Consider the following 27,574-nt stretch of genomic DNA (forward strand, 5'->3'; position numbering starts at 1 on the left):
CACAGCAAGTTGTGTTTTCCAAACATTAATTTTATTTCCGTCATTTAAAAAACAAATATTTAAGATGAACAGTTTGTGTCCAAGTGGAGGAAAAACATTGTGACCCACAACAATTTATACAGCACTGTGAATATCATAAACTAGATTTGTCACTGAGTCACTCAAGTAGATACTAGAAAGGAGAAAAACTCATTCTGACGTCCACTACAGTACCTTGTACTATTCTTCACTGAACACTGCAAATGCTTTCCTTTTCAATTTAATGATCCACCTCTATTTTGAACGCCATAATCGAATCTGACTCCAACACACTCTCTGGCAGACAGTTCCAGAGGTCAAAGTATTTTCAAACATTAACGAAGTAAGTTTTGGATCCGCCCCAAAGACAATTCCGATGGACTTTTGTTTCCAAACATTTACAGTAAGTTCTTGGTATGGACACATTTCCAATTTAGTGTGTTTATTAAAATTTTATGACATATTGGGGTGGCACACTGCTTAGCATTGCTACCTCACAGCGCAAGGGACCCAGGTTCAATTCCAGCCGCAGGTAACTGTCTGTGTGGAGTTTGCATGTTTTCCCTGTCTGCACAGGTTTCCTTCCACAGTCCAAAAAGGGGCTTTGGTACATCTGTGTGGACCTCCTCCAGATAACGGAGGGCAATGGGGCACTGTGAGGATCAATAGATCAGACAATCAAATCAGTCAGCAAGTTCTCTCCGGGAGACTTGTCTCAAGAAAGGCAGCGGTTTCTTATCTCATCCATTCTCCTTCCATCCACAAACTCCACAGACAGTCACCCCAAGGGTGGAATTGATCCTTGGTTCCTGGTGCCATGAGGCAGCAGTGCTAATCACTGAGTCACCATGCCCCCCCTGAGCCACCGTGGGGTTGCAGTCCAACGGAAAACAAATAAATAGAGTGCACCAACTCTCCCACTGCACCCACTGTTAGGAGAATCAGTCCTGGGGGGGACTCATGGCACCATCAGCGGCAGAATCTGATTGTTGTGAGCGCTGGTGCCCCCGCTGGTGCTTCCGCAAGTTGCGCGAAAATGTAAACCTCTTCCCGCACTCAGGGCAGCTGAAGGGCCTCTCCCCAGTGTGGACTCGCTGGTGCTTCAGCAGGGCAGAGGAATCACTGAAGGCCTTCCTGCACTCGGGGCAACTGAATGGCCTCTCCCCCGTGTGGACCCGCCGGTGGGTCAGCAGTGTGGAGGAGCGGGTAAAGCCCTTCCCGCACTCGGGGCAGGAGAACGGCTTCTCTCCGGTGTGGACGCGCTGGTGCCTAAGCAGGGCAGAGGAATTGCTGAAGGCCTTCCTGCACTCGGGACAACTGAATGGCCTCTCCCCTGTGTGGACCCGCAGATGGGCCACGAGGTTAGAGGAAACAGCAAAGCCCTTCCCGCACTTGGGGCAGGAGAACGGTTTCTCACAGGTGTGGATCCGCTGGTGGGTCAGCAGGTTGGAGGGCTGGGTAAAGCACTTTCCACACTGGAGGCAGGAGAATGGCCTCTCCCCAGTGTGGACCCGCTGGTGCCTCAACAGGTGGGAAGACCTGCTGAAGGCCATCCCACACTCGGGGCAGCTAAAGGGCTTCTCACCCGTGTGGACCCGCAGATGGGTCAGCAGAGCAGAAGAGCGGGTAAAGCCCTTCCTGCACTCGGGGCAGGAGAACGGCCTTTCCCCGGTGTGGACCCACTGGTGTCTCTGCAGGGTAGAGGAATCACTGAAGGCCTTCCTGCACTCAGGGCAGCTGAATGGCCTCTCCCCTCTGTGGACCCGTTGGTGCTTCAGCAGGTCCGAGGATTTGCTGAAGGCCTTCCCACACTCTGAGCAGGGGAAGGGCCTTTCCCCGGCGTGGACGCGCTGGTGGGCCAGCAGGTGGGAGGAGTAGGTGAAGCCCTTCCCACACTCAGGGCAGGAGAATGGCTTCTCCCTGGTGTGGACTCGGCGGTGGTCCAGCAGGTGGGAGGAGCAGGTAAAGCCTTTCCCGCACTCGGGGCAGGAGAATGGCCTTTCCCCAGTGTGACTTCGCCGATGAATCTCCAGGACAGATGGGGCATGGAAGGCTCTCCCGCAGTCGCAACACTTCCACGGTTTCTCCACGGTGTGGGATTCCTCTGGTTTCACCATGGCCACAGCTACAGCCGCGTGTACTGCCCCTGCCCGCAGTAAATTCCTCTTTCCTGGCCGTACAACTGTTTCAGGTTTTACACACAGTGAGCTGTAACAGAAGAGACTCTCATTCAGTCCCACTAATGCTGAAAATGGTCTGAAACAGGAACCAAAATGTTTTGCTCCTTCTCACAGAATCATAGTTGAAAATCATTGATGTCCCGATGGATTGAGTGACTGTCAGACATTGATGTGAAAGTGGGGACTGCAGACACTGGAGAGGAGTTGAAAAGTGAGGTGTTCGAACAGCATGGCAGGTCAGGCAGCTTCCAAAGTGCAGGAGAATCGACGATTCAGGCATAGGCCCTTCATCTGTTGATTTTTAAACTTCAGTCTTCAGATCTTCAAATACTCTGGAAAAAGAGATTACAAAAGTCATCATGGTCAGTCCAGGGTAGAAATTCAGAACAAGCTACTCCAGTTTCTGCAGAACATTTTTTTCTTATGCTGTTCCACAAAATTGAAAGCATCCCACTCTCTCTCTCTCTTCCTCTATTCTCACTCCGCTCAAACGAATTGTCCTGAAGGTGCTGATTCAGGATCTTACAGGGACAGAAAAAGCAAAAACGTCAGGACTGACATCTTCGAATTTTGGATAACACCATGTGAAAGTTAATATCTTTCAGGATATTGGGATATTGCTGAGAGTGAGCAAGTCTGATTTTGGGAGCAAAAGAAGTGTAAATTCAGGTTGAACCTGCAATACAGCTTCTTGATAAAAAAACAGACATGAATTGGTTATCGTCCCTATGGTGGGTGGGGGTGGTGGTGATATGTGGTGGGTGGAATGAGACATCAAGGCATTGACACAGACAACCAGAGAGAAACTGAACACACAGACATGGCAAACGATAGTGGCAAGCCAGAGTTAGATCTACAGCACAGAAACAGCCCCTTCGGGCCAACCAGATATCCTAGCCTAATCTAGTCCCATTTGCCAGCACTTGGCCCATATCCCTCTAAACCTTTCCTATTCATATACCTATCCAGGTGCCTTTTAAATGTCATAGCTGTATCAACAACCACCACTTCCTCTGGCAGCTCATTCCTTACACACACCACCCTCTGCATGAAAAGGTTACTCCTTAAGACTCTTTTAAATCTTGCCCTCCTCCACCCTAAACCTATTACCCTCTAGTTCTGGACTCCCTCACCCCAGGGAAATGTCCTTGTCTATTTACCCTATCCATGCCTCTCATGATTTTCTTAAATGACTCTCAGTCACCCCTCAGCCTCTGGTGCACGAGGAAAAACAGCCCAGCCCATTCAGCTCAAACCCTGGCAACATCCTTTTAAATGTGTTCTGAACCCTTTCAAGTTTCACAACAACATTCTGATAGGAGGGAGACCAGAACTGCACACAATATTCCAAAAGTGGTCGACCCAATGTCCTATCAGCCACAACATAACTTCCCAACTCTTATCCTCAGTCAGAGGATTGGGAAAAAGTTTTCAAAACCCACAAAAGACAACCAGGAAAGAATGCAGGGACAAACCAAATTTGAGGGTCAGCTTGGAAGCATCAATGAGAAATCGGTGGACTGGGTTTATTGGGTATCCGTACTTCTTGAGTACATATATGTATTTCTCTTCTGCTCTTCGCAGTTTCTCTGGGCTGCAATGTGTGGTGGCTCGCTAAATAATCTCCTGATGCAGCTTCGTTTGTGGGTGTTGTGATGATTGCTTCTGTAGTTAGGTATTTGGTTTGTGTGTATTGTTTCTTGTAGACGCTAGTTTGAAGTTCCCCTTGACTGTTCGCTCTACTGTGACATCTAGGAATGGCACTTTGTTGTTGTGCCCTTCCTCTTCAAACCAGGAGCACCCCTCAGGCCGATACTCTCACTACCTGGAACACCAGTATACAGAGTAGTCAAAGAACTCCACTGAGGACTAAAACACCAAGTCGAAGATTCATGCCACTCCATTCACTCCACCCAAGAATTCCTGAACACCAAAGACACCAAGATAGAAGAGGATGAAATAATGCTGTCTTTTGATATAACAGCCCCATTCACATCCATTAACATCAACGTGGCCAAAGACACACCGACTACACTACAAGAACCACCAAAGACACAAACACCAAACAGCACCAACTTCATCAGCAAAGATAACATTGTCAAGTTTGTGGACCCGTATCTTATCATCCACTTCACATTCAATAACAAGCCCTACAAACAAATCAACAGAACACTCATGAGACCACCAATATCAAGGTTCCTAGCAGAAACAATAATGCAGAGACTCGAACAAACAGCCCTCCCAACGCTCCAACCCAAACTTTGGGTCCGCCACAGTGATGATACCTTTGTCATCACAAAATGAAACAAATTAGAGGAAACCTACAACACCATCAACAATATCCTTACTGGCATAAAATTCACAAAAGAGAACAACAACAAAGTGCCATTCCTAGATATCAGTAGAGCGAACAGTCAATAGGGAACTTCAGACTAACGTCTACAGGAAAACAACATACACAGACCCAAGTACCTAATGCAGAAGCAAATCATCCCAAACAAATCTGCATCAGGACACTATTTCAATGAGCCACTACACACTGCACCACCCAGGAACTACAAAGAGCAGAAGATAAATACTTATACAACATATTCAAGAAGAACGGGTACCCAATAAACCCTGTCCGCTGATTTCTCAACAACAAACGCAAACAAGCAGACACATGCACAGAAACCTGAGCCACATTACCTTACATCAAAGGTATCTGTGAAATGATGTCCAGACAACTCAAACCTCTCTGCATCATGGTAGCCCACAAACCTACCAACACACTTAAGCAGCAGCTAATGAACCTGAAAAAACAAATGTTATTTACAAATTACCATGCAAGGAAGTATAGACATGGACTCTGCCCTCATAGTTCTCTGTGGCAAGAAATGCTGGGATGAGATAAAGATTTTTTTCAGTCAGAAAGAGGTGACTCTGTGGAACTCATTGCCACTGAAACGAGGCAAGTAACTGAGTACTTTTAAAACAGATAAAGATAGGCTCTTGATTAGTAAGGGAATCAAGGGTTACAGGGAGGAGGCAGGAGAATGGGGTTGAGAAACATTGGCCATGATCAAATGGTGGAGCAGACTCAACAAGTCGAATGGACTGATTCTGCTTCTGTATCTTATGGATCTGTAACCACAAAGATCTGACTTAATTTTCACTACTTTTACTGTGTTCCTGTCGTATTTATGGCAAGCGTGTGGCAATATGTTGTAGATTTCTCAAGCTAGATCTTCTAATTTCATATCAAATATTGATAATTGGAGCTAATATTAGAGAGAGTAAAGGTGTTTATTTCTTGGATAAATAAACCTGCCATGCATTTTAAGCTTAAACCTTGCATACTTGCGAAATTAGCGTTGCCATTTTGCCCGCTGTCATCAAATCTCCAATAATACTTCCCTTTTACTTGATAACCCAGTTTGGGGAAATAAACATAACTGAGGTTTCGTGTTTTATGCAAGTGCTTTAAGCTTTTGATACAATGATTTTAAGCCATCTACACAGAGTGTGATTGAATTTCTAAACTTAAGTAGCAGCCTTAAAGTATTGTTATTTGTGTCACTCACATAACTTTAATGTAAATATTGAATTAAACTTATTGAAAAGAACATACTTGCTGAATTAGAGTCAGCATTGTTTTTAATTGCTTTGTCCATTATTCCCTTTCACCTCATTACCTATTTTCGAGAAAGAAAAAGATTGCATATGCTGGAACATTTACTTGTTTTGGCAATATTATAAAATGAAGAAAGCAGTTCAGTCAACTTCAATCTTCATGCAGTCACTTTTTAGAAAAGGTTTTGAGCAAGGTTACAAAATAAGGTTACCTAATTTGCAGCATTGCTTGAGACAGATTTAACAGTACAAGAAGTTATGATCTCCATTCAGTAATGTCTTGATTTGAAAATAGTTTAAGTTAAGCTAAGGGTGTTGCAGAAATTGAAGTCATTGTGAAAATGTTACCAGGGAAAACATTGGATTAAAAAAAAAATTCTGGTTTGAGTTTCTTCTTTGGGTATAAACAGATGCTGGATCCAAGTATCCTCCCAATATTCTAAAAATACGCCCACAAAATAAACACAATGCAATCTAAATAAATCAGGCCCAAAAGAAATTCAGAACCCACACTAATATATGGCAAGGAGGAAAGTTTTAGACTACAGGACAATAAAGATGGGTTGGTCAGATGAGCAGAACAATGACAGATGGAGTTCAATCCTGAAAAGATTGAGATGATACATTTCAGGAGGATCAACATGTTAAATCACAAGAACTTAGAATGTACTGAAGATCAGAGTAAGGTATGTGTGTTCATAGATTCTTGAAGGCAACAGGACATGTGGATGAAATGATTAAGGTGGCATATGAAATACTTGCCCTTAATAGTTAAGGCATTGAACATGAGAGCCAGGAGATCGTGATGGAACTGTACAAGACATTAGTTGGGCCACAGCTGGAGTAGTGGATCTGGTCGTCACATTATTAGCAGGATGTGATGGCACGCGAAAGGGTGCAGAAGGGAATACTAACTCAGGGTGGTGCATGTTGGTGGGTTTCAGCTATGAGAGTGATTAAATTGGCTGAAGGTATTTTCCTTACAGAGAAGGCTGGGTGAGGACCTGTTTGGAGTGTACAGATAAGACACTTAGGGTCTAGATAGGAAGAAACTTTTCCCCTTGGTGGACGGCTTCAGCAACTAGGGGGCATAGATTTAAGGAAAGAGATAGGACATTTTAATGGAATTTAAGGAAAAATATTACCTAGAAGTGTGCTGGAGATGGATGAATTTATTTATGGGAAGAATTGGTTTGTTTGAAGGGATGGATATAATGAAATAAAACTAGTTCAGAAGATCATTATAATGTGCTAAGAAAAAGAACTGGAGGTAGACCTCCAATAGTGGAAACAATCTAAAGAAGTTTCATTGTCCCATCTGAGAAAAACAATTCTGCTAAACTTCTCAAACGAACCCGAACATGTGTCAAAACTTGTTTGTTGAAAATCAATTAAACCTATTCCAAGTATTTAGGAAAATGAGAATCATTTTTAATCCTGACCCTATTGTCTACAACCAAAAGTGATAGGAAGCTTTTTCCGTTTTATTGAAATGGAGCTGTCAGAGATATTGGCTCATTAGAAGAACAGAAGAGGGTTGTTTGAGCTTATTGAGCAGTTTGTGGACTCAAACAAGGACCCAGAAAACAATTTTCTGTGGTATAGAAGCAAGGACAATTAACAAGGATTGATGTTGGTACTGTGTGTCCAAGTGTCTCAGTCTTCAAAGTTCTAGATAAGTTAAACTTCTGAAAAATTGAAGGTGTCAAAGGAAGATCAGTACGGAATCAAGGGTTTTGGGGAAAAGGCAGGAAAATGGAATCGAGGGTTATCAGATCAGACATGATCTCACTGAATGGTGGAGCAGAATGGCCAATACTGCTATTTCTTGCGGTAAATCGATCTGGGAGTTGATAAAAGCTTTGTATGATTTTTCTTTGTAGTCAGCAACATTTTGTATTTGGAAGAAGTTGGCTTTTGTGTTGGATCTCAAATAACGCTTGAGGCTCCACTGAGGGTTGTTTAGCAACTGAGGTTACATATCATCAAGTTAAATCAAAATAAGCAGCAAAATATATGGTAAAAGTGTAGGTGTGACTGCTGAAGGCCAAATAAAACATTTTCAGTCGCAAAAATGTCTTTACTCCATAATGTTTCATTTTACATGTAGTCAGCGACAACTCAAGCCAATCAAGGTGTCGCAGAGTAAAGTTAGGTCTCACCAAGACAGCTGACATGTCTGTACAATACTGTTGTAGCGCTCTTTAACCACAGGGTATATACTAGTGATTCATTTATTTTGCACTTTCCCCAACATCCCAAATTAGGTTGAGGTTTGTTACAGCATCCTGATGGGAAGCCCAATGTAACGTGCTCAGATTCTGCTGCAGTCGTGTGATGTGTTAAATTCCCAATGATTTTAAAAAAAAGGAGTGAAAGGCAGTGGTTATGTGTGTTGACACCACAGGTATTATTGATATTGGCTTTGAGATAGGGAACAAGCATCACCTCCCAAATTGTGTTTTGTTTGCACAGTATGAAACGCATTCTATTTTTAGACGGCCTAAATGCATACATAGTTTCTTATCAGCGTACCTTAAAATCAACATTAAAAAGCACAAACAATTCATTTTCACTGTAAATTACATATTTTAAAATCAAATATTGCAAGACATACAAACACATCAAGAAGTCAAAATTTGTGAAGTAAGCACATCTTTTCTGACAGTTCAGACAGGGAAAAACTTTGTTCTTGTGGTGGTCAGTGGAGACTTACTCGATCAAATATTAACGACCAGTGTATCTCACATAGATGCTGTATAAAACCAAGATCTTATTGATCACTGTTGACAAAATTAAACCTATTGACCTGACTCTTTACAAAATAAGAACATAACATTTTCCCATAATACAGACATTTGCAGTAGTGCAGTTATGTGAAAAGAAACCTGCATTGTTAATTTAGTTTGTTGCTCCACTTCAGAAATGTTGTTTTCATTTACTTTGAAAAATCAACCCTTCCACTCTTTCTAAAGGTACATGACACTTGAATTTTGTTTTTCTTTGCCAATTATCTTTCACCAATAAAAGCATTCACTTTTTTGGCATTGGGTGGGAGAGCTCTGCCAGCTGCCAATTTCTTGCTGAAATTGTTTCACTTAACATGAGTCTTGCCAATAAATGACAGCAACAGCAGCAGCTAATACTGATAACATTTCAACAAGAGTATACCAAGCTGCTTCACATTAAGTATCACCCAAGTTGGAGAAATGTGAGGATCTCCTTCTCGGCCTTTCCCCTCAGCTGAGGTGTGGTGACCCTCAAGATAAACCACCACTAGCCATCTCTAATGAGAGAGAACAGTCTAATCCTCTGGGAAGACTGTGATGAATGTGTTTAAAGTTGAAAGACTGTTGAAATATAAGGGGGCGGCACGGTGGCTCAGTGGTTAGCACTGCTGTCTCATGGCACCAGGGACCCGGGCTCAATCCCATCCTGGGGCGACTGACTGTATGGAGTGTGCACAATCTCCCAGTGTCTGTGTTGGTTTCCTCTGGGTGCTCCGGTTTCCTCCCACAATCCAAAGATACACAGGCTAAGTGAATTGACCATGCTAAAATTGCCCATAGTGGTCCATAAGTCAGGGGTAATTGTAGAGGAATGGGCTTGGCTGGCATAATCTCTACAGGGTCAGTATGGAGCTGTTGGGCCGAAGGGCATATTTCCACACATAGGGGTTCTATGACTGTAACAAACACCACATCTGACAAACAGGTATAAAACTAGCCACCAGGATATATGAACATCAACTAGCCACAAAAATACACGATCCACTACCACTCGTATCTTTACACACAGATAAAGGAGGACACCATGTTGACTGGGACCATACATCCATCCTATGACAAGCCACCGTCCTATAAGCCAACCAGAAACACACACAAGAATTCCTTGGAACATGTCATTCCAACTGGAAATGTATTGATTTGGACCCCATCTACCATGCTCTGAGAAAAAGAATGGAAATGATATCACCCACCCTAAGAAACCAAAAGACATAAATAGAAATCAGGACATAATACCAGCGCTTCACTCGACTCACTGATGATGTTACCTAGTACGGTGATGAAACATCTGAAAATGACCTTCCAGCTCAGCGAGCAAACTTACATCCACAATGAGAAAATTCTAGTTGACACAAAGGCTGCCACAAAGTTGGAATTCTCTCCCAGAAATGACAGTTGATGGTGCCCTCATCAAGATGGATCCTCGCGCTCCCCGCCCCAAGACAATTTGCGTCTTACCCTCACGAATATGGCGACTGGTTGCCCCCAGAGGTCCTTCCCCAAACAAAGTAAACACTGGGCCTGTGGAGCTTTTACTCGCGGCCTCAGGCCTCCCCTTGGAGTTTATAAACTCCCCAGTCTCCCTCCTCCCACGGTTTCCAATCCTCCCCTGTTTCACTGTCTCCTCTCTGTAAAAACAATGATTGCAGATGCTGGTAACCAGTCTAGATTAGACTGGTGCTGGAAAAGCACAGCAGTTCAGGCAGCACCCGAGGAGCAGTAAAATCGACATTTTGGGCAAAAGCCCTTCATCAGGAATAGAAACAGGGTACCTACAGTGTGGAGAGAAAGATGAGAGGAGGGTGGGGATGGGGAGAAAGTAGCAGAGAGTACAATAGTTGAGTGGGGGTGGGAAGAAGGTGATAGGTATGGGTGGAGGGGGTGGTGGAGTGGATAGGTGGAAAAGAAGATAGGCAGGTAGGACAAGTCATGGGGACAGTGCTGAGCTGGAAGTTTGGAACTGGGGTGAGGTGGGGGAAGGGGAAATGAGGAAATTGTTGAAGTCCACATTAATGCCCTGGGGTTGAAGTGTTCCGAGGCGGAAGATGAGGTGTTCTTCCTCCAGGCGTCTGGTGGTGAGGAAGCAGCAGTGAAGGAGGCCCAGGACCTCCATGTCCTCGGCAGAGTGGGAGGGGGGAGTTGAAATGTTGAGCCACAGGGCTGATTGGTGCAGGTGTCCCAGAGGTGTTCCCTAAAGTGTTCTGCTAGGAGGCGTCCAGTCTCCCCAATGTACAGGAGACCGCATTTGGAGCAATGGATACGGATACTGGCGGATGGGCAGCTAAAACTTTGATGGGTGTGGAAGGCTCCTTTAGGGCCTTGGATGGAGGTGAGGGAGGAGGTGTGGGCACAATTCCTGCAATGGCAGGGGAAGGTGCCAGGGTGGGACAGTGAGTTTTAGGGGGGCATGGACCTGACCAGGTAGTCACAGAGGGAATGGTCTTTGCGGAAGGTGGAAAGGGATGGGGAGGGAAATATATCCCTGGTGGTGGGGTCAGTTTGGAGGTGGCGGAAATGTCAGCAGATGATTTGGTTCATGCGAAGGTTGGTAGGGTGGAAGGTGAGCACCAGGGATGTTCTGATCTTGTTACGGTTGGAGGGGTTGGGTCTGAGGGCGGAGGTGCGGGATGTGGACAAGATAGGTTGGAGGGCATCTTTAACCACATGGGAAGGGAAATTGTGGTATCTGAAGAAGGAGGCCACCTGGTGTGTTCTGTGGCGGAACTGGTCCTCCTGGGAGCAGATACGGCAGAGGTGAAGGAATTGGGAATACGGGATGGCATTTTTGCAGGAGGTAGGGTGGGAAGAGGTGTAATCCTAGTAGCTGTGGGAGTCGGTGGGTTTATAAAATGCCGGTGTCAAGGCGGTTGTTATTAATGGAGATGGAGATGTCGAGGAAGGGGAGGGAGGTGTCAGATGGTCCAGGAAAATTTAAGGTCAGGGTGGAATGTGTCGGTGAAGTTTGCTCAACCTCCTCGCAGGAGCACGAGATAGCACCAATGCAGTCATGAATGTAGCAGAGGAAGAGGTGGGGAGTGGTGCCGGTTTAACTACTGAAGATGGACTATTCTACGTAGCCAATAAAGAGACAGGCATAGCTGGGGCCTACATGGGTGCCCATGGTTGTCCCTTTGGTCTGGAGGAAGTGGGAGGATTTGAAGGAGAAATTGTTAAGGGTGAGGACCAGTTTGGCCAGATGAATGAGTGTGTTGGTGGAAGGGTACTGTTGGGGACGTCGGGAGAGGAAGAAACAGAGGGCTTGGAGGTCCTGGTCATGGCGGATGGAGGTGTAGAGGGATTGGGTATCCATGGTGAAGATGAGGCGTTGGGGGTTGGGGAAACGGAAGTCTTGGAGGAGGTGGAGGGTGTGGGTGGTGTCTCGAACGTCGGGGAGTTCCTGGACTAGGGGGGATAGGACAGTGTCGAAGTAGGTACTCACTGTCTCCTCTCCCCGGGCGCTCAGGCCTGGCGACCTCTCCGGGATGTTTCCGTTCTGAAGGAGGATCACTGGACCCGTAACGATTCCTCGGATTCTCTTGACACATGCAGCCAGGGCTGCTCAGCTTTTCCAGCGGGTCCTGTTCTTGTTCCTTAAGCCGCCGGCGCCATTCCTCTCCCACACTCAGTAACACTGCCTTTGTCCCACTACATGGCCTACACTGCACATGCGCCAACTCACAAGGGGCTGGGTGACCAGACCGTGACGTCACCCCGCGTGTAGTGGGCGCGGTTCGACGAGGCATCCAACCAATCGGAGACAATGGGGGCGGGGCCAATGTGTTCCCTGCTCCCCTCACCAGCCACCTGAAAGGTAGGTTTTTTCTTTAAGTTTTAACGTAGTTTTTAAAAAAAATTTCAGTCTTTTCCGAAATGTTATTCCAGACCTCGAAGGCTAAAACATTGGAAACCTTGCAAACATAAACGAAGGGGTACTAAAAAAAAATGAATAAAGATAAATTACGAAAGAAACCGAGCGCAAAATATCAAAAAGAATAGCAAAAGCTTCTGTTGACATGCTAAAGGGAACAGAGTCGCTTAGGCCCCTTGGAAGATGAAATCGGTGAGTTAATAGGAGGAACACTGAAATGGCAGAGATGCTAAGTCAATCCTTTTCCTCAGTTTTCAAGCTGGAGGACAATAGTGCCATTCCTATTGGAACGGGTAAGTCAGAGGTGATAGAAAGGATAGAACTTAAACAATCAACGTTGAGAGGGAAAAGGTACACAGCAAACTATTAGGATTGAGGGCAGACAAGTCCCCTGGGCCTGACAGCCTACATGCCAGGGTACTATATAGACTTTAGTAAGGCTTTTGACAAGATTCCCCAAGGGAGACAGGCTCGCAAGGTTAGTACCACGGAGTACAGGGAGAACTAGCCATTTGGATGCGGAACCAGCTCACAGGTTGGTGGTGGTGGAGAGTTGCTTTTCAGACTGGAGGCCTGTGATCAGTAGTATACCACAAGTATGGGTGCTGGGTCCGCTACTTTTCATCATTGATATAAATGCTGTGGATGTCAATAAATGAGGTATAGTTACTAAGTTTGCAGATGACACCAAAATTAGAAGTGTAGTGGACAGTGAAGATGCTTAGCTCAGAGGATAACAGGGTGGAGTTTAATTTAGATACATATGAGGCACTGCATTTTGGAAAAGCATATCAGAGGAGGACTTATACACTTAATGGTAAGATCCAAGGGAGTGTTGCTGAACAAAGAGACCTTGGAGTGCAGGTTCAGAGCTCCTTGAAAGTGGAGTCACAGATAGATAGGATAACGAAGGCGGCGTTTGGAATGCTTTCCTTTATTGGTCAGAGTATCAAGTATTGAAGTGTTGCAGCTGTACAGGGCTTTGGTAAGACCACTTTTGGAATATTATGTGCAGGTCTGGTCTCCTTCCTGTCAGAAGTTTGTTGCTAAACCTGAACGGGTTCAGAAAAGATTTAGAAGGACGTTGCCAGGGTTGGAGGATTTGAGCTATTGGGAGAAGCTGAATAGGTTGGTGCTGTCTTCCCTGGAGGGTTGGAGGCTGAGAGATGACCTTATAGAGGTTTATAAAATCATGAGGGACATTGATAGGATAAACAGTCAAGGTCTTTTCCCTGAGTTGGGGGGAGTCTAGAACTTGATGGCATATATTTAGGGTGAGAGGGCAAAGAAATAAAAGGGACTTAAGGGACAACTTTTTCACGCAAAGGGTGGTGTGGGTATGGAATTAGCTGCTTGAGGAAAGCTGGTATAATTACAACATTTGAATGGAATCTGGATGGAAGGGTTTAGAGGGATATGGGCCGAGTGCTAGCAAATGGGACTAGACTGTTTAGGCTAACTGGTCAACATGGATGAGTTGGAGTGTTAAAGTAGGGATTTGAGACGGCCAGGGAATCCTTTGTGGAGTCAGACCTGCAGTCTCTCACGATTCGCCCCGGAGTTTGTACTCTGAGAGTCTGGAATAAAAGAAAATCCTCTTACAGGCAGTTTAGTTTAATTTTCGTGAACCCCTTTATTTACCAATAGCTCCACTGATACCGATAAGCTAAACTAGCTAGGTTCTAGTAACCTAGGAGAGTAGGGGACCTAACTCTTCAAGTACCCTGGCAGGTTACTCTGATGTATTGCTACAAAGTGGTTTCCTTTTCACAAAGGTTTACAAAAACATTGCATGTTCTTAATTCGTAAGGAAGAAAAGTTAATTGACAGGTCTCCGAACGCTTGACTAATCACTCCTACAGGCCCTAAGCCATTCATCAGGTGGGAAAACATATCCAGCCGAGTTAGGTGCCTGCTAGCGAGATAAACTCCTAACATAAAGAGGTACCAGTCTGAGCTAATTGGAGAGTTCCTAACCTTGCACAGGTCACAAGTCAGATACAACTGTTTTCCAAAACGGCTTCTTAGCAGGAGGGCAAACTTTTGACCATAAAATGGCTTCCTGACACATTGTGCCTGAATCTCTTCAATGTTAGGCCGAGAATAATTTCTAAGCTAGGAGCAGACTCCTGCTTTTTCGGCACTGAATCATACTGTACCTGAGGCTGAGATGTTACCAAAAGGTTGCATTTAAACTGATTCATTAGTCTTTTAATTAAACATGCTCTCTTTTCAGGGTTGTGATTCAAATAAGACATAAGATCTGATTAGTTGGAATTGACAGTGGGGTAGTCTGAAAGGTCTGTAGAGTGGTCTGCAAGAACAGCAAGTAAATTAAAGCTTCGTCAACATTACCTTTTACAGAGTTCATATTTAATAACCGGTAATGGCTCCTCAATACCATCATAAAGTGTCAAAAATGCAATTATGTTCAATCCAAAGCAGGTAATTTTTTAATAGCTTCGGGAGCCCCAGCACTATAATGGTTTCTCTCTCTCTCGTCCATTTGAACTCTCAAGTCAGGGACTTGTAACAGCAAAGATGTTTTTCCCTCTGTTTGTCTAGCTTGCAAAGGCTTTTGACAGTACCAAGTTTCATTTTGGGGTCAAAATCAAACGCTGTCATTAATTTCACAAGGGAACAGCCATGAATGTTATCACTGTGTCCTGTTTTCACAGATTCACTGTTAAGGCAAATGTACTTAATTGCCTTAGGGTATCCTGTTATCACTTGGTTATCTTCTGCATACCTTGAGTTCTCCCCTTTTACCAAGCCTCCCTGCCTGTCTATTTTCTAGTGTGCAGCAAATGTGCTCTATAATTCAACATTATATTTTAGTTTAAATGTTTAAAGACAGGTTTTATGGCTATAGACTTTCTTATTCCCTCCTTTTGTTATTTCATGACAACTACTTGGCTTATAACTATCATTAGTCCATTCAGTCAATTTGTATTTTCAAATAAGTCAAGTGCCTCCTCTGCCAGGTCATCATCCAGAGGGGCAGAGTCTGAAAGATACTGGATTTCAGCATGGAAGTTCAGGCATGGAGGTAGAGGGGTAGACAAGGGTCATTTAAGCAGACTCTTCTTTGGCTTAGGTGAAAAACAATGTACAGTCCATTTCACGCATAAGCGGACGACAGTGTATATTCCTAGGATGAGACCAAGAACTATCAGTACAATCCACACGATCCATCCACACAGCGATCATAACCAACAAGTAAACTTCCATCCATATGAATCAGACGACAGTTGGGCAGGTATCTTCCCTGCATCTTGACCCGTTTTGTTGATCACATCTGTGTCGTCCGTAAGATCAGGACATGGTTTAGAAACAAGTTCATTTCTGAGAACACAATCATGGTGTGGATAAGGCAGTTCAAGTGGTTCTTCCTGCAGGAATGTAGGGGGTTAATGTTAGAGCAGTACTTTCAGGAGAGAAATGGATTCAGAAGTAATGAAATCTCACAGCGACTGAGACGAACCATAACAAGGTGTTCAGTATATTTAGAAATCAGCAAGAATACTGTAGAATGCGAGGTACAGACTTCTACATTTTGATGTAAAGTTATATTAGAGGCAGCCACTACCATAGTATGGATGGCAGAGAGAATCTGGGTGCAGGAAGGCATACCTTGAGCAACGGGGTCAAGCTTAGTAGAAAAATAGGCAATAGGGAGCCAAGAGGAGCCATGTTGCTGGTTGAGAACAGCTGAAGCACAGGTATCAAGGATGGCAACATAAAGATGAAAGTGGCAGTCATACAAACGTCGGCCTAGCGTGGGTGCTGAAGAGAGGGTAGTTTTAAGCTTTGTAAAGACATGTAGTTGTTATGGGGTGAGTTCATACCGTTAAGGCTCATTAGACGAGGACAGGGGAGATCATGTTTGGGTCAGAAGGGCACAATTAGGAATCCATTGTCGGCAATAATTGATGAGGTCAAGAAACTACCGTATCTGTTTAGGAGTGGTTGGAGGGGCAATACAAAGAATAGGATCAATACGGTCAGGTGTCAAGCACCGATCGAATTCAGAAATGAGAGTACCTAGGAACTTAAGACTAATCAGAAAGAAGTTAACTTTGCTGGGGGGGTACAATATAGCCACATTGATGTGGATGGTTGAGAAAGGTAGTGGAGTCAGTGTGATTGGACACTTTTGTCAGGGCTAGCGAGGAGGTCATCGATGTATTGAACTAGGGTAGTGTCTCCAGGAAATTCAAATAATTCAAGCTGGGTGTGAAGAGTCTCTGAAAAGGGTGTCGGCGACTGGATAAACCCTTGAGGTAGGCAAGTCCACATATATTGGTGGCCCTTAAAAGAAGGCAAAAGTGTAATGGGCTATCTGGATGCAAAGGAAGACAAAAGAATGCATGTTGGAGGTCAACGATAGTGAAGAGTTTGGCATCAACTGGAACTTGGCTAAGGACAGTAGCAGGACTGACAACTGGAGGATTGAGCCTCAAATGATTTTAATTTACTTCACGAAGGTCATGAACAACATTCAGGATATCCCGGTTTAGGGATCGGAAAGGTAGGTGTATTGACAGAAGAATGGCATGGGACTAGAAGGCCTTGCTGTAGAAATGAATCAATGACAGGTTGAATGCCAGCTTCACCTTCTGGTTTCAGGGGGTATTGAAGTATAGACAGGAGGACAGAATTCGGTTTGATCAGAATGGAGATGGGTGGGACCTTAGCAAGGCCCACTTGTGTTTTAGAGTCCACCCAGACTCCAGGATATACTGTGTCCTGCAGGTGAGGGTGGGCATGATAATGATGAAGGCTGCCATGAATCGATAAGGCTGTGCATAAAATAGGATTGATATCTCAGTGAGCAGCTGAATTTCATGGCAAGTTTGATCAGCATGGTCAAAAAAGAGTCTTAGCGTCAAAACCTACTTCTTAGACTTTATGTTCTGGGATCAAGTGAGTGGTGGCACAGGGGAAAACGAGGGGGCCAGTTTTCCAGCTATGAAGAGGAACTGACACGAAAAGAACGCCACCAGCTGGTGATCTGATCTCACCAATCACCCAAGCGTGCGGAGTAATGCCCAGTAAGGAATTATAGTATGTGTTCAAGCCTGAGATCATTCCTGGATGAGTCATAAGCTAAAGTAATGTGGGGGTGAGGGACATTATGTAAAATACAATCGAAAGCATAAGGATCCAAATCAAATGACCACCATCGAGGCAGCTTTGGTTTGGTATTGATGCATTGAACAAAATGAGGTGGATCCTGAATCAGGATACCATTATCATGACATTTAATAGTAATATTTAGAGGACAGAGGAGAGCTCTAGCAAGTAGAGGGATACGTAATCCATTAGTAACAACAAAGCAAAAAGGGAGCGTGACACAATTTTTCCACACCACTGTCAGAGGGACAGCGTATGCATGTTTATTAGAGGAACCATCAAAAGATTGCAGGATATCATCATCGTCCAAGATTTGAAAATCAAAAGCATTAGCAAGATGGACAGGAAGTGATGAAACAGTGGCTCCTGCGTCAAACATAAATTCAATATCGTGGCCATTACGGGTAAGAATTAGCATAGGTCCATCCTCTGGGCTAGCAGTAAGTATGGGAAAATTCAAAACAGGAAGCTGCCTTATATCCGGGAGTCAGTTTTGACAAGGGTTTTGTGTCGTAAAAGGGGCAACCTGCTGAGGTTACTGGGGAGGGAGACCAGGAGATTGTCTGTTGTTTTTACTGCGGTGATGACCCAGGGACTGCTATGGAAAGGGTAGTTCTTGGACCAATGTCATAGTTCACTGCAATTGGAACAAAGGTGTAGTTGTTGGGGGACTCTAGGGGGTGGGGGAGGCAGTGAAGAGTAATGAGAGAATGTATAGGGGCATCATGGACTGTTGGGGAAGGATACATAGGAGGACCGCAAGGTCCATTGGGATATTGTGAATACACAGTACCATTTCTACTGTCCTGCCATACTGGACAATAGTATGAAGGTTTCACTTGCTAGCTTGACTGACCTTGCAGATAGAAAGGTCTACTTTGAATCCTGGGTTGAACATTAGCCACTGTAGTTTGGACAAGTTCTGTCTTAACCGTGCCGATGGTAGCCTTACTCTTGGGATCCTTTAGTTCTCAGAAGTAACGAACCTCTCGGCTAAATTGTGCAACCTCAGCATGTGGCCAGTGGATATTGTGGGTTTTAATAGCTTTCTGTACCTGATCAGGTAAGAGTCATACATATGGCATTAAATTGGGATGATCACCCTTGTAGGTAGTTAGTGTCATCAGAGGAAGCGCCATAGCATTCCTTAAAACGGGTAAGGAACTCCTCAGCCTCTTCGCCCGAGCTGGGTTTACATGTTAAGACTTTACCCACATCAACTACATGATGCACTGCTTGGTGGAGACAGGTAATAATCCAATCTGATAGTTTCAGCCGGGTGCCGGACTACAGGCTGGGTATGATTATTACCTTGTAAAATTTCTCAGAACTCGCCCATTTTTCAGGCGAATAGCTGCATTCTGAGGTGAATTAGGTCTTGGGAGGCAGCGTTAGAAATGGTCTTGGTCCTATTAATGTAATTAACAGATCCCTCAGGATTCCTTCCATAATCTGCAGCCTTATTGATAATGCTTGAGAGTCATGAGGTTTCCATGGTTGATAAAGATCCATAAATTGGGCTTGTTCCAGATTCAGAGCCTGTGGGTTAGGAACCTCTTGTATTTGGGAAATTTCTTTTTTGCCCTCCCACATCATGGTGAGTGCAAGGTCTGATATTAAGGTCCCGAGACTTTGATTGCAAATCATCGGTGTCTTCGGGACTTATTAGTTTTGGGGCAGTGGAAATCAAAAGGAGTCTCATCAGTGTTTCTTCCAGATTTTAATTTTAATTGACTCCTAGTATAGTAGGCACCGGGTTTGTGGTAATCCGAATTCTCATTCGGCAGAACAGCTGGGGAAAGGGCAGGAGCCTTGGCACGTTCGTCATCAGAGTAAGAGGGGAGGGTTCAGGCAGGGAATCGGAGGTGGTCAGCTGACAGGATTAGAGGCATAAAATATTTCCTCCTCCAAATCAGTATCCCACCCACCATCTATAAACAGATCAGGATTCTTTAGTAATGGGTCCTTGGAAGAGGGGAGGGTGGAGTATAAGGAACAGTCCTTGTCAGCTTCGTCCTGTGCAGCTGCAATTGCAGTCTGTTGTTTATTCACCAGTTTCCTTTTTATTTGGTGCCCTTGACGTTTCAACGTAGATTCTGAATCTTGGCGTTTTTTAAAATTTTCTCCCTTGCCTATTCCAATTCTGCTTCTAAATCATGTGCTTCACATTTATGTTTTAGTTCTGTCCAATTTAGTTCACATCCTTCCTCAGTTAATGGACTTACTCCCCTTTTAATACAGTTTTGTCTCCATGATGATTTTTCCCGAGCTACCCTTTTCCACTCTGATAAGACTTCTTTCTGCTTACTTCCCTCTCTTTTTTCCCAAATCCCTTGTTCAATTTTAGTGAATAGAGTTAAATCATGTGCGCGTCCTAGAGACCAATACTTATTCTGTTGAGCATCTGCAGCTGATATTCTCCTTAATTGTTTCTCATAATTAATAATACTGACTTGTTATTTCTGTTAAGGGACATTTGTCTTACATCTTATTTAGGGGCACACTCAGTTATCCTACCTACTTTATATCTTCACAAAACTACTGATCAACAAGGGCTCCAACCCCACAAAATACAAACACAAACATTCATTCGTCAACAAGCAAATGTGCATCCAAACCAAATCTCACAGGATTAAACTTTCTGCAAGCTGCAGGGAATCAGTGCTGAGTCTCTGTCTGTCTCACATGGGTGCTCTCTTGTACATACACATGAACATTTTAAGAGAGATGAGGCACTCACATTCCAGATGTCTCATAAATCCTGGATATGGCACATAGTTGCTTAACCAAGTATGCAAGAATTGTATCACTGGTCAGCTTTTTTTTTATATATACACATGACAAAAGCAGCATCCACCCTCTATATTACATAAACGAAGAACACCCAACAGAACAAAACCATAACTAACAAACAAGCCAAAACAGCAAAGCAAGACAAGCCAAGTTGAACAGATACAACAGAGAAGATAATCTCGCCTTAAAACTTTCACGAATCAACAACCCGACAATGAACAACAAGACTAAAGATTTCTGCAAAACATTCTCAACATTGTAAAATCCTGACAGTTTCTATTTTTAAGTCCTATTTAAACGATTTCATTTAGGGTTCCGTGATTTCACCGAGAGAGTGAAACGGGGGAAACACCACACAGATGTAGACAGAGAGTAATCAAGATACAACTTTACCTTATGGGCCCATTGGTCTTGAGTCCAACCCTTCGATGGAACTCCTCTTTTCCAATTTCACTCAAATGTAGCCCTTGTTGGAACCCTGCTTGCAGCGCCAAATTGAGACATTCCAAGGAGTCCCTTGTGGACTCAGACCTGTCAGCCTATCTTGGTTCATTCCCGGAGATCGTACTCTTTGGAAGTCTGGAATAAAAATAAAACTCTTACAGACACTTTAGTTTAATTTTAAATTATCCCCTTCATTAATACCATCACCGTTACAACATAACACTGATACCTATAAGACAAGCTAACTGGATTCTATTAACCCAGAAGAGTAGCAATCGCTCTTCTTCCAAGAGCCTGGGCGGGCTACTCTGTATACTATCTTTATACACAAGTTTTTTTTTTACAAAAGCAGTGCTGTCGCAAACAAGCTTTCTTAAGGTGAATTTTTTTTTTACAAAAGCACTGCATGTTCTGAACTAGACAGATAACAATGAAGGGCAATAATTCGGGAGAGAAGTAATTGATACCGAGTTTCATTTTGAGGTCAGAATCAAACACATTCATTTCACAAAGGAACAGCTGTGAATGTGATCACTCAATATCGTGTTTATACAAATTCACTGATGTTAAGGCAAATGTTCTTAATTGCCTTACCCTCCCTGCCTGTCTATTTTCTAGTGTGGAGAAAACGTGTTCTATAATTCAACATTACATTTTAGTCTAAATGCTTAAGGACAAGTTTTCCTTACAAACATTCTCACGACCCCTTTCAAAGTTTCATAAGTTCTATCCTATATCAGGGGGAGCAAAACTTAACATAGTATTCCAAAAATGCCCTAACCAACATTCAGCCACAATATGACCTCACAACTCCTTTATTCAATGCTCTGACCAATAAAGGAAATCATACCAAACACCTTCTTCACTAGTCTATCTACCTGCGACTCCAAGGTCTCTTTGTTCAGCAACACTCCCCTTAACTGTCAGTCCTGCCTGGATTGCTCAACCAAAATGCAATACCTCATTTCTCTAAATTAAATTCTATCTGACACTCCTCAGCTTGTTGCCCATCCCAAAAATTCTAATTTATAGCAAACTCTCTTTGCTCTCTCATTCCCTAGAAGCTGAAAATCTCCATACCACACACTCCCCCTCTGTTTTCACTTTGCTGAACCGAACCCCTGCTGTACCTCATTCTGAAGGGTTAAAATACTGACCAGCCAGGATAAGTGTACATTGGGAAGATGTTTCCATTGGTAGGAGAGACAAGGAGCTGAGGGCACAGCCTTAGAGTAAAGGAAAGACCTTTTAGAATGCAGAGACGGAGAAACGTCTTCAGCCAGACAGTGGTGAATCTATGGAATTCATTACCATCAACAGCTATGGAGGCCAGGTCACTGAGGGTATTTAAGACTGAGGTTCTTGAGTATCAAGGGGATTGAGGGTTACAGTGAGAAAGTGAAAGAATGGGATTGAGAAACTTATCAGCCACGATTGTGTGGTATGAACAGACCTGCTGGGCTGAACAGCCTAATTTCTGCACCTATTTCTGATGGTCTTTTGCTGTCCTGGGCACAGAGTGTCAGAATTGGGAGCAGAAGTAGACCATTTGGTCTCTCGAGCCTGCACCAGCATTGAACACATAACTGGGTATTAATCTACCTACATCTTGGTAGTTAGACTGTGACTTATCTCACTGGAGCACAGAAGGTTGAGACATAACCCTACAGAGGTTGTATAAAATCATGAGGGGAGTAGAGGAGGTGAATCACAGGTGTCATTGCCCTTGGGTGGCGTTTTTAAGATTAGGCAGCAAATTTTGAAGGTGAGAGGAGAAAGATTTTAAAAAGACTTGAGGAGCAGCATTTTTTTTTTAAAACAGAGTGGTTTGTGTGTGGAATGAATGTCCAGACATTTTCTCACCTTCCCTCCATAAACAACATTCGTTGTTGTTGAAAAATCACATGAACTTAGCCTTGAATATATTCAATGACCCCTTAACTACAGGAAGAAATCCCCACTTCTGAACTCCATTCCTCTTGCTAATATACCACTTGCACTACTCATTGCTCACTGCACCTGACAACTGGCATTGACTGGTGAGGAAGGATGCTGAGGCCACTTTGTACATCCACACGTCATTCCTGATGAAGGGTTCATGCCTGAAATGTCAACTCTCCTGCTCCTGGAATGCAGTCTGACCTGCTGTGCTTTTCCAGCACCACACTTTTCAACTCTGATCTCCAGCAACTGCTGTCCTCACATTCTCCATATCCCAAAACAGTGCATCAACATTTAAACAATGCACCTCCTTTCTGCTTTTTTTTTTACACAGCAAAAGCTCCAACTTCAGTTTGGCCACGTGTTTGCCAATTGTGGTCTTTGCTACACTGGGGAAACTGAGCATAAACTTGGGGAACAGTCTGCAGCCGGGGCCGCAGAGGCTGACCATACCTCCCAGTCGCCACCCATTTTAATTCCCCTTCCCACTCCATTTCTGACATGACCATCTTTGGGTTCCTCTATTACCACAATGATCCAAACCGCAAATTGGAGGAACACCACATCTTCCACCTGGGCAGCCTACAGCCTGGTGGACTCAATTTGGAGTTCACCAATTTCAAATAACCTCCCTTGCCACCCCTTCAATTCCTTCCTAGACCCTCCCCGCCACCACCAACCAGATTCCTTCCTACCAGTGACCAACCAGTTTGTACCCTCTACCTGTCCCCACCTATCCCCAATTCACCACCCTGCCCCCAGCACATCCTTGTTCTGCAGCTATCCCTACACCCATCCCCAGTCCTCAACAAGGGTGACACCCAAAACATTGACTTGACCTCCTGATGCTGCCTGGCTTGCTGCGTTCTTCCAGCCTCCTGCATGTCTATTTTGCCAATTGAGTCACAGACCTGGCCCAACTTTTCCCAAGTCTGTCCCCTCCCTGGATTCACTCCCTTTCCTTTCAGTTGCAGCAAGTCAACAATTGAACCTCACAATGAAAAATAAATGGAAAAGGGGATGAGAAATGAGAGTGTCGTACTCTTGGTCAATCAAAAGAAGGTCTCACACTTTTTCTGCCGACAGTGAGGAACACGTGCAATGTTTTGGTGACACTGGTGAACATGTGCCGTGCTTCTTGACACAGGAACGCACACAATATGCTCAGTGGCGCTGCTGGTATTATTAACAGATTAAGTGTCCAAATGCCAATAGGAGAAAAAAAAAAGGGTAGAGCCACAATTGTTTTCCCCATACGGCATAATATTTTATTGCTTTTCCATCTTGTCTGGCTGCTCAACATTTTTGACTTTTCCCCAGTGTAGGGGTGAAGTTCAGAACTAGAGGGCATAGGTTTCGGGTGAGAGCGGAAAGATATAAAAGGTACTTAAGGGGCAACATTTCCATGCAGAGGGTGGGGTGGTGTGTGTATGGAACAGGCTGCCAGAGGAAGTGGTGGAGGCTGGTACAATTACAGCACTTAAAAAGGCATCTGGATGGGTAGATGAATGGGAAGGGTTGAGGAATATGAGCCAAGTGCTGGCAAATGGGATTAGATTAATTTAGGATATCTGGTCAGCATGGACGGGTTGGACCAAAGGTGTCTGTTTCTGTGCTGTACATCTCTGACGACTCTAAATAATAAAAAGTATAATTTGACAAATAACAAACTATATCCATGTTAACAAGGCTTAGCTCACCACATGCTTTACTAACCATTCTCCACAGGTCCTATCCCTTCAATGACTGAGGAACATATGCTGGTGCATAATCTCCTTCACTAGTATTTACACACTGGTCTAAGGAATTGCACAAGTAACAGAGAGGGTAAAAAGCACAAGGATTAATAAAAAAGTGAGGGTAAAAATCACAAGAAGCACAAACCCCAGTAAATCAGATGGAAAGTGAGTGTAAAGTGTCACTATGACAGGACAGGCCCCACATTCCTTCCCCTCCGTCCCCCCCCCCCCAACCTGCCTCACCTTTCACCTCCCGGGCCCAGGACCTTCCAGGTGGCCCCAGAGTTGACACAGGGGCCGCCCCACGACCAGTAGAACTCCACCACCCAGGCGGCCGACGGGTTCCCAAACAGGCCCTTAACCCCATCCGCCTCCAGAATGGTCACCGGCTCCTACCTGCTGTACAGCCGGGCGGTGTGGCCGTGACACAGCAGCTGCGCCAGGAAGGCGGCGGTGCCCAGTGACGGGTGTCTGCCCCGGGGCCGCACGGCGCCATTTTCCTAACGGCCGCCCCTTCCCCGCTCGAGCGCCTTCTCCTCCCAACCGCCTTCACCCCCGCGTGACGTCAGCTCAGGGGGATGGGCGGGGCCGGGGGAGCCTCACCGTCACCAAGTAACAGACACCTCGCGCAACAACTGCTCATTCACAAAAACAAACTCTCCTGTCTCGCTCTGCAGCTGCAGGGGGGACACTGCCACGTTTCGAGGAGCCCTGTCTACATTGGGAAAGCTCACGGCTCAATTTAAACAGATATTCCGACATCTAACGGAACGGCGTCATTTCTAAAGGGGGCAATCTGCATTTTAAAGGGCATGGACATTTTCACGGGCTATTTCTGCAAATAAAGAGATTTAAATGGACAAGATTATATTTCAAACGGATGCGTGCACATTAAAAGGAATATCTTAATATGTACAGTGACGCAGTCATATCTAAATGAATCTACATTTCGAGGAGACGTTGCCCTATTTATAAGCAGAAATATCCCTTTAAGAGACAATAGGTGTGAATTCTGTCTGTGTCCCAATGTTGTCAGACTGACATTTTTCTTAGAAAAGCTCTGCATTTAAATTACATTCTCGAGACGGTAATTTATAGATAAGGGTGTAGGTTAGGGTGGATTGGGTGTACTGTATTGTCCACAGTGCCCAGGGATGTGCAGTTTAGGGTGGACTGGCCATGGGAAATATAGAGATACGGGGTGGGTGTGGGTGTGGGTGGGATGCTCTTCAGGGAGCCAGTGTGGAATAGATGGGTTGAATGGCCTGCTTCCAATTGTCGGGATTCTATGACTCCCTCCACAATGGAGCATTTTATCTGCATCTATCCTGTCAAGCCCCTTTCAGAATTCTATTGGTTTCAGTAAGATCACTTCTTTGGTTCAGAGACATATAGCACAGAAACAGACCCTTCGTCCAACTCATCCGTGCCGACCAGGATTCCCAAACTAAACTAGTCCCAGTTGCCTGCAATTGGCCCATATCCCTCTTAAACCTTTGACAAAGGGTCAGTTAGACTCGAAACGTCAGCTCTTTTCTCTCCTTACAGATGCTGCCAGACCTGCTGAGATTTTCCAGCATTTTCTCTTTTGGTTTCAGATTCCAGCATCCGCAGTAATTTGCCTTCATCCCTCTTAAACCTTTTTATTCATGTACCCATCCAAATATCATTTAAACGTTGTAACTGTCCCTGCATCTAACACTTCCTCAGCAAGTTCATTCCACATGCAAACCACCCTCTGTCAAAACATTGCTCCTCAGGTTCCTTTTAAATCTCTCTCCTCTCATCTTGAAAAAAAATGCCCTTAGTTTTGAGCTCCCCCTTTGCTGTTCACCTTACCTCCGCTCCTCATGATTTTATAAATCACAATAAGTTCACCCCTCATCCTCCTGTGCTCCAATGAAAAAAATCCCAGCCGCTCCTTATAGCTCAAACCTTCCAGTCCTGGGAACATCCTGGTAGATCTTTACCGAACCCTCTTAATAGAATTCTTCCTATTACAGGGCCACCAGAAATGCACTCTGTACCTGGAAAGTGTCCTCACCAACATCCTGCACAACCTCAACATGATGTCCCATCTCCTCTCCTCAATGGTGTGAACAGTGAAGGCAATGGTGCTAAATGACTTCCTAACCGCCATGAACACCAGTGATGCAACTTTCAAAGAACTATGTACCTGAACTTCTCACTGTTTTGCAATACAACCCAAGGTCCTACCATTAATTCTTGCACTTCCTTGTTTTAGCAAAACGCAACCCCTCTCTTTTATTCATATCTCTCATACACATACACATACAACCCCCCCCCCCAACACTCTCACAGGCTTATATTCCATCATACTCACAATTTACCAAGCATGCAAACACTCTTACGCATACTCTCATGCACACACACACACACACACACACACACACACACATAACTCTATGGGGTGAATTTGTATTGGCAGAATTACATTTGCAGATACTTTCAAAATGTGCACAATCTGTAGGCAGCCAATCCATGTAATATTTTATAAGGTTCCTACTTTGGAAATAGAACCAGTCTAATTCAAGATTGGGATACTGACAGACTCAAACCCCACACCTTTCACGCATTTTCTGATCTGTCACTTTTTTTAAAAAATGAAATCTTAAGTCATCTTGAGAACGTGACAGAAAGGATGTTCTGGGATTTACATATTAATGAACTGAAACCTGCAACCCATTCTAAAAGGTGAATGACTTAACAGCAATCTAGGTTTGTTCAATATATCCTATCAGTTGCATGACACTGAACTTTGGTTACAAAATCTGTGCCTTTTGATCCTGCTTCACAGCTACCCGATGAAGGAGCACTGCTCCAAAAGTTAGTGCTTCCAAATAAACCTGTTGGACTATAACCTGGTGTTGTGTGATTTTTAACTTTGTCCTTCCCAGTCGAACACTGGCTCCTTCATATCATTTCTAGGGGACACAGCCCACACCTTGGTGCTGCCAGTAAACTTTACAATGCCGATGAAACGATGCACTCTGTGCTCCTGAAAAATTTACAATTTCTAATGATACCAGCTACTCA

At 44.3% G+C, this 27,574-nt stretch overlaps 1 protein-coding gene across 4 annotated transcripts; it reads right to left on the reverse strand.

The window, feature by feature from the left end:
- Nucleotides 1–9: 9 nt before the first annotated feature.
- Nucleotides 10–25,068, reverse strand: LOC140460245 (uncharacterized). Of its 4 annotated transcripts, none has more exons than XM_072554681.1 (4): nucleotides 24,914–25,068; nucleotides 20,787–20,972; nucleotides 12,036–12,400; nucleotides 10–2,530 (listed from the first exon to the last, which is right to left on the reverse strand). In XM_072554681.1, the coding sequence occupies exon 4, from the start codon at nucleotides 2,133–2,135 to the stop codon at nucleotides 960–962; it is 1,176 nt and encodes a 391-aa protein (XP_072410782.1). In that variant the 5' UTR covers nucleotides 2,136–2,530; nucleotides 12,036–12,400; nucleotides 20,787–20,972; nucleotides 24,914–25,068; the 3' UTR covers nucleotides 10–959. The 4 variants fall into 4 exon arrangements, with proteins under 4 accessions (XP_072410782.1, XP_072410781.1, XP_072410780.1 ...); XM_072554680.1 differs by having other exon boundaries at nucleotides 24,784–25,068; XM_072554679.1 differs by having other exon boundaries at nucleotides 24,761–25,068.
- Nucleotides 25,069–27,574: the final 2,506 nt, after the last annotated feature.

This window comes from Chiloscyllium punctatum, chromosome 36, assembly GCF_047496795.1.
Source record: "Chiloscyllium punctatum isolate Juve2018m chromosome 36, sChiPun1.3, whole genome shotgun sequence".
Taxonomy (NCBI): domain Eukaryota; kingdom Metazoa; phylum Chordata; class Chondrichthyes; order Orectolobiformes; family Hemiscylliidae; genus Chiloscyllium; species Chiloscyllium punctatum.

What these genes read in the sequence shown, in the direction of transcription:
- LOC140460245 (XM_072554681.1), bottom strand. Translation starts at nt 2,135, where the DNA reads ATGGTGAAACCAGAGGAATCCCACACCGTGGAGAAACCGTGGAAGTGT.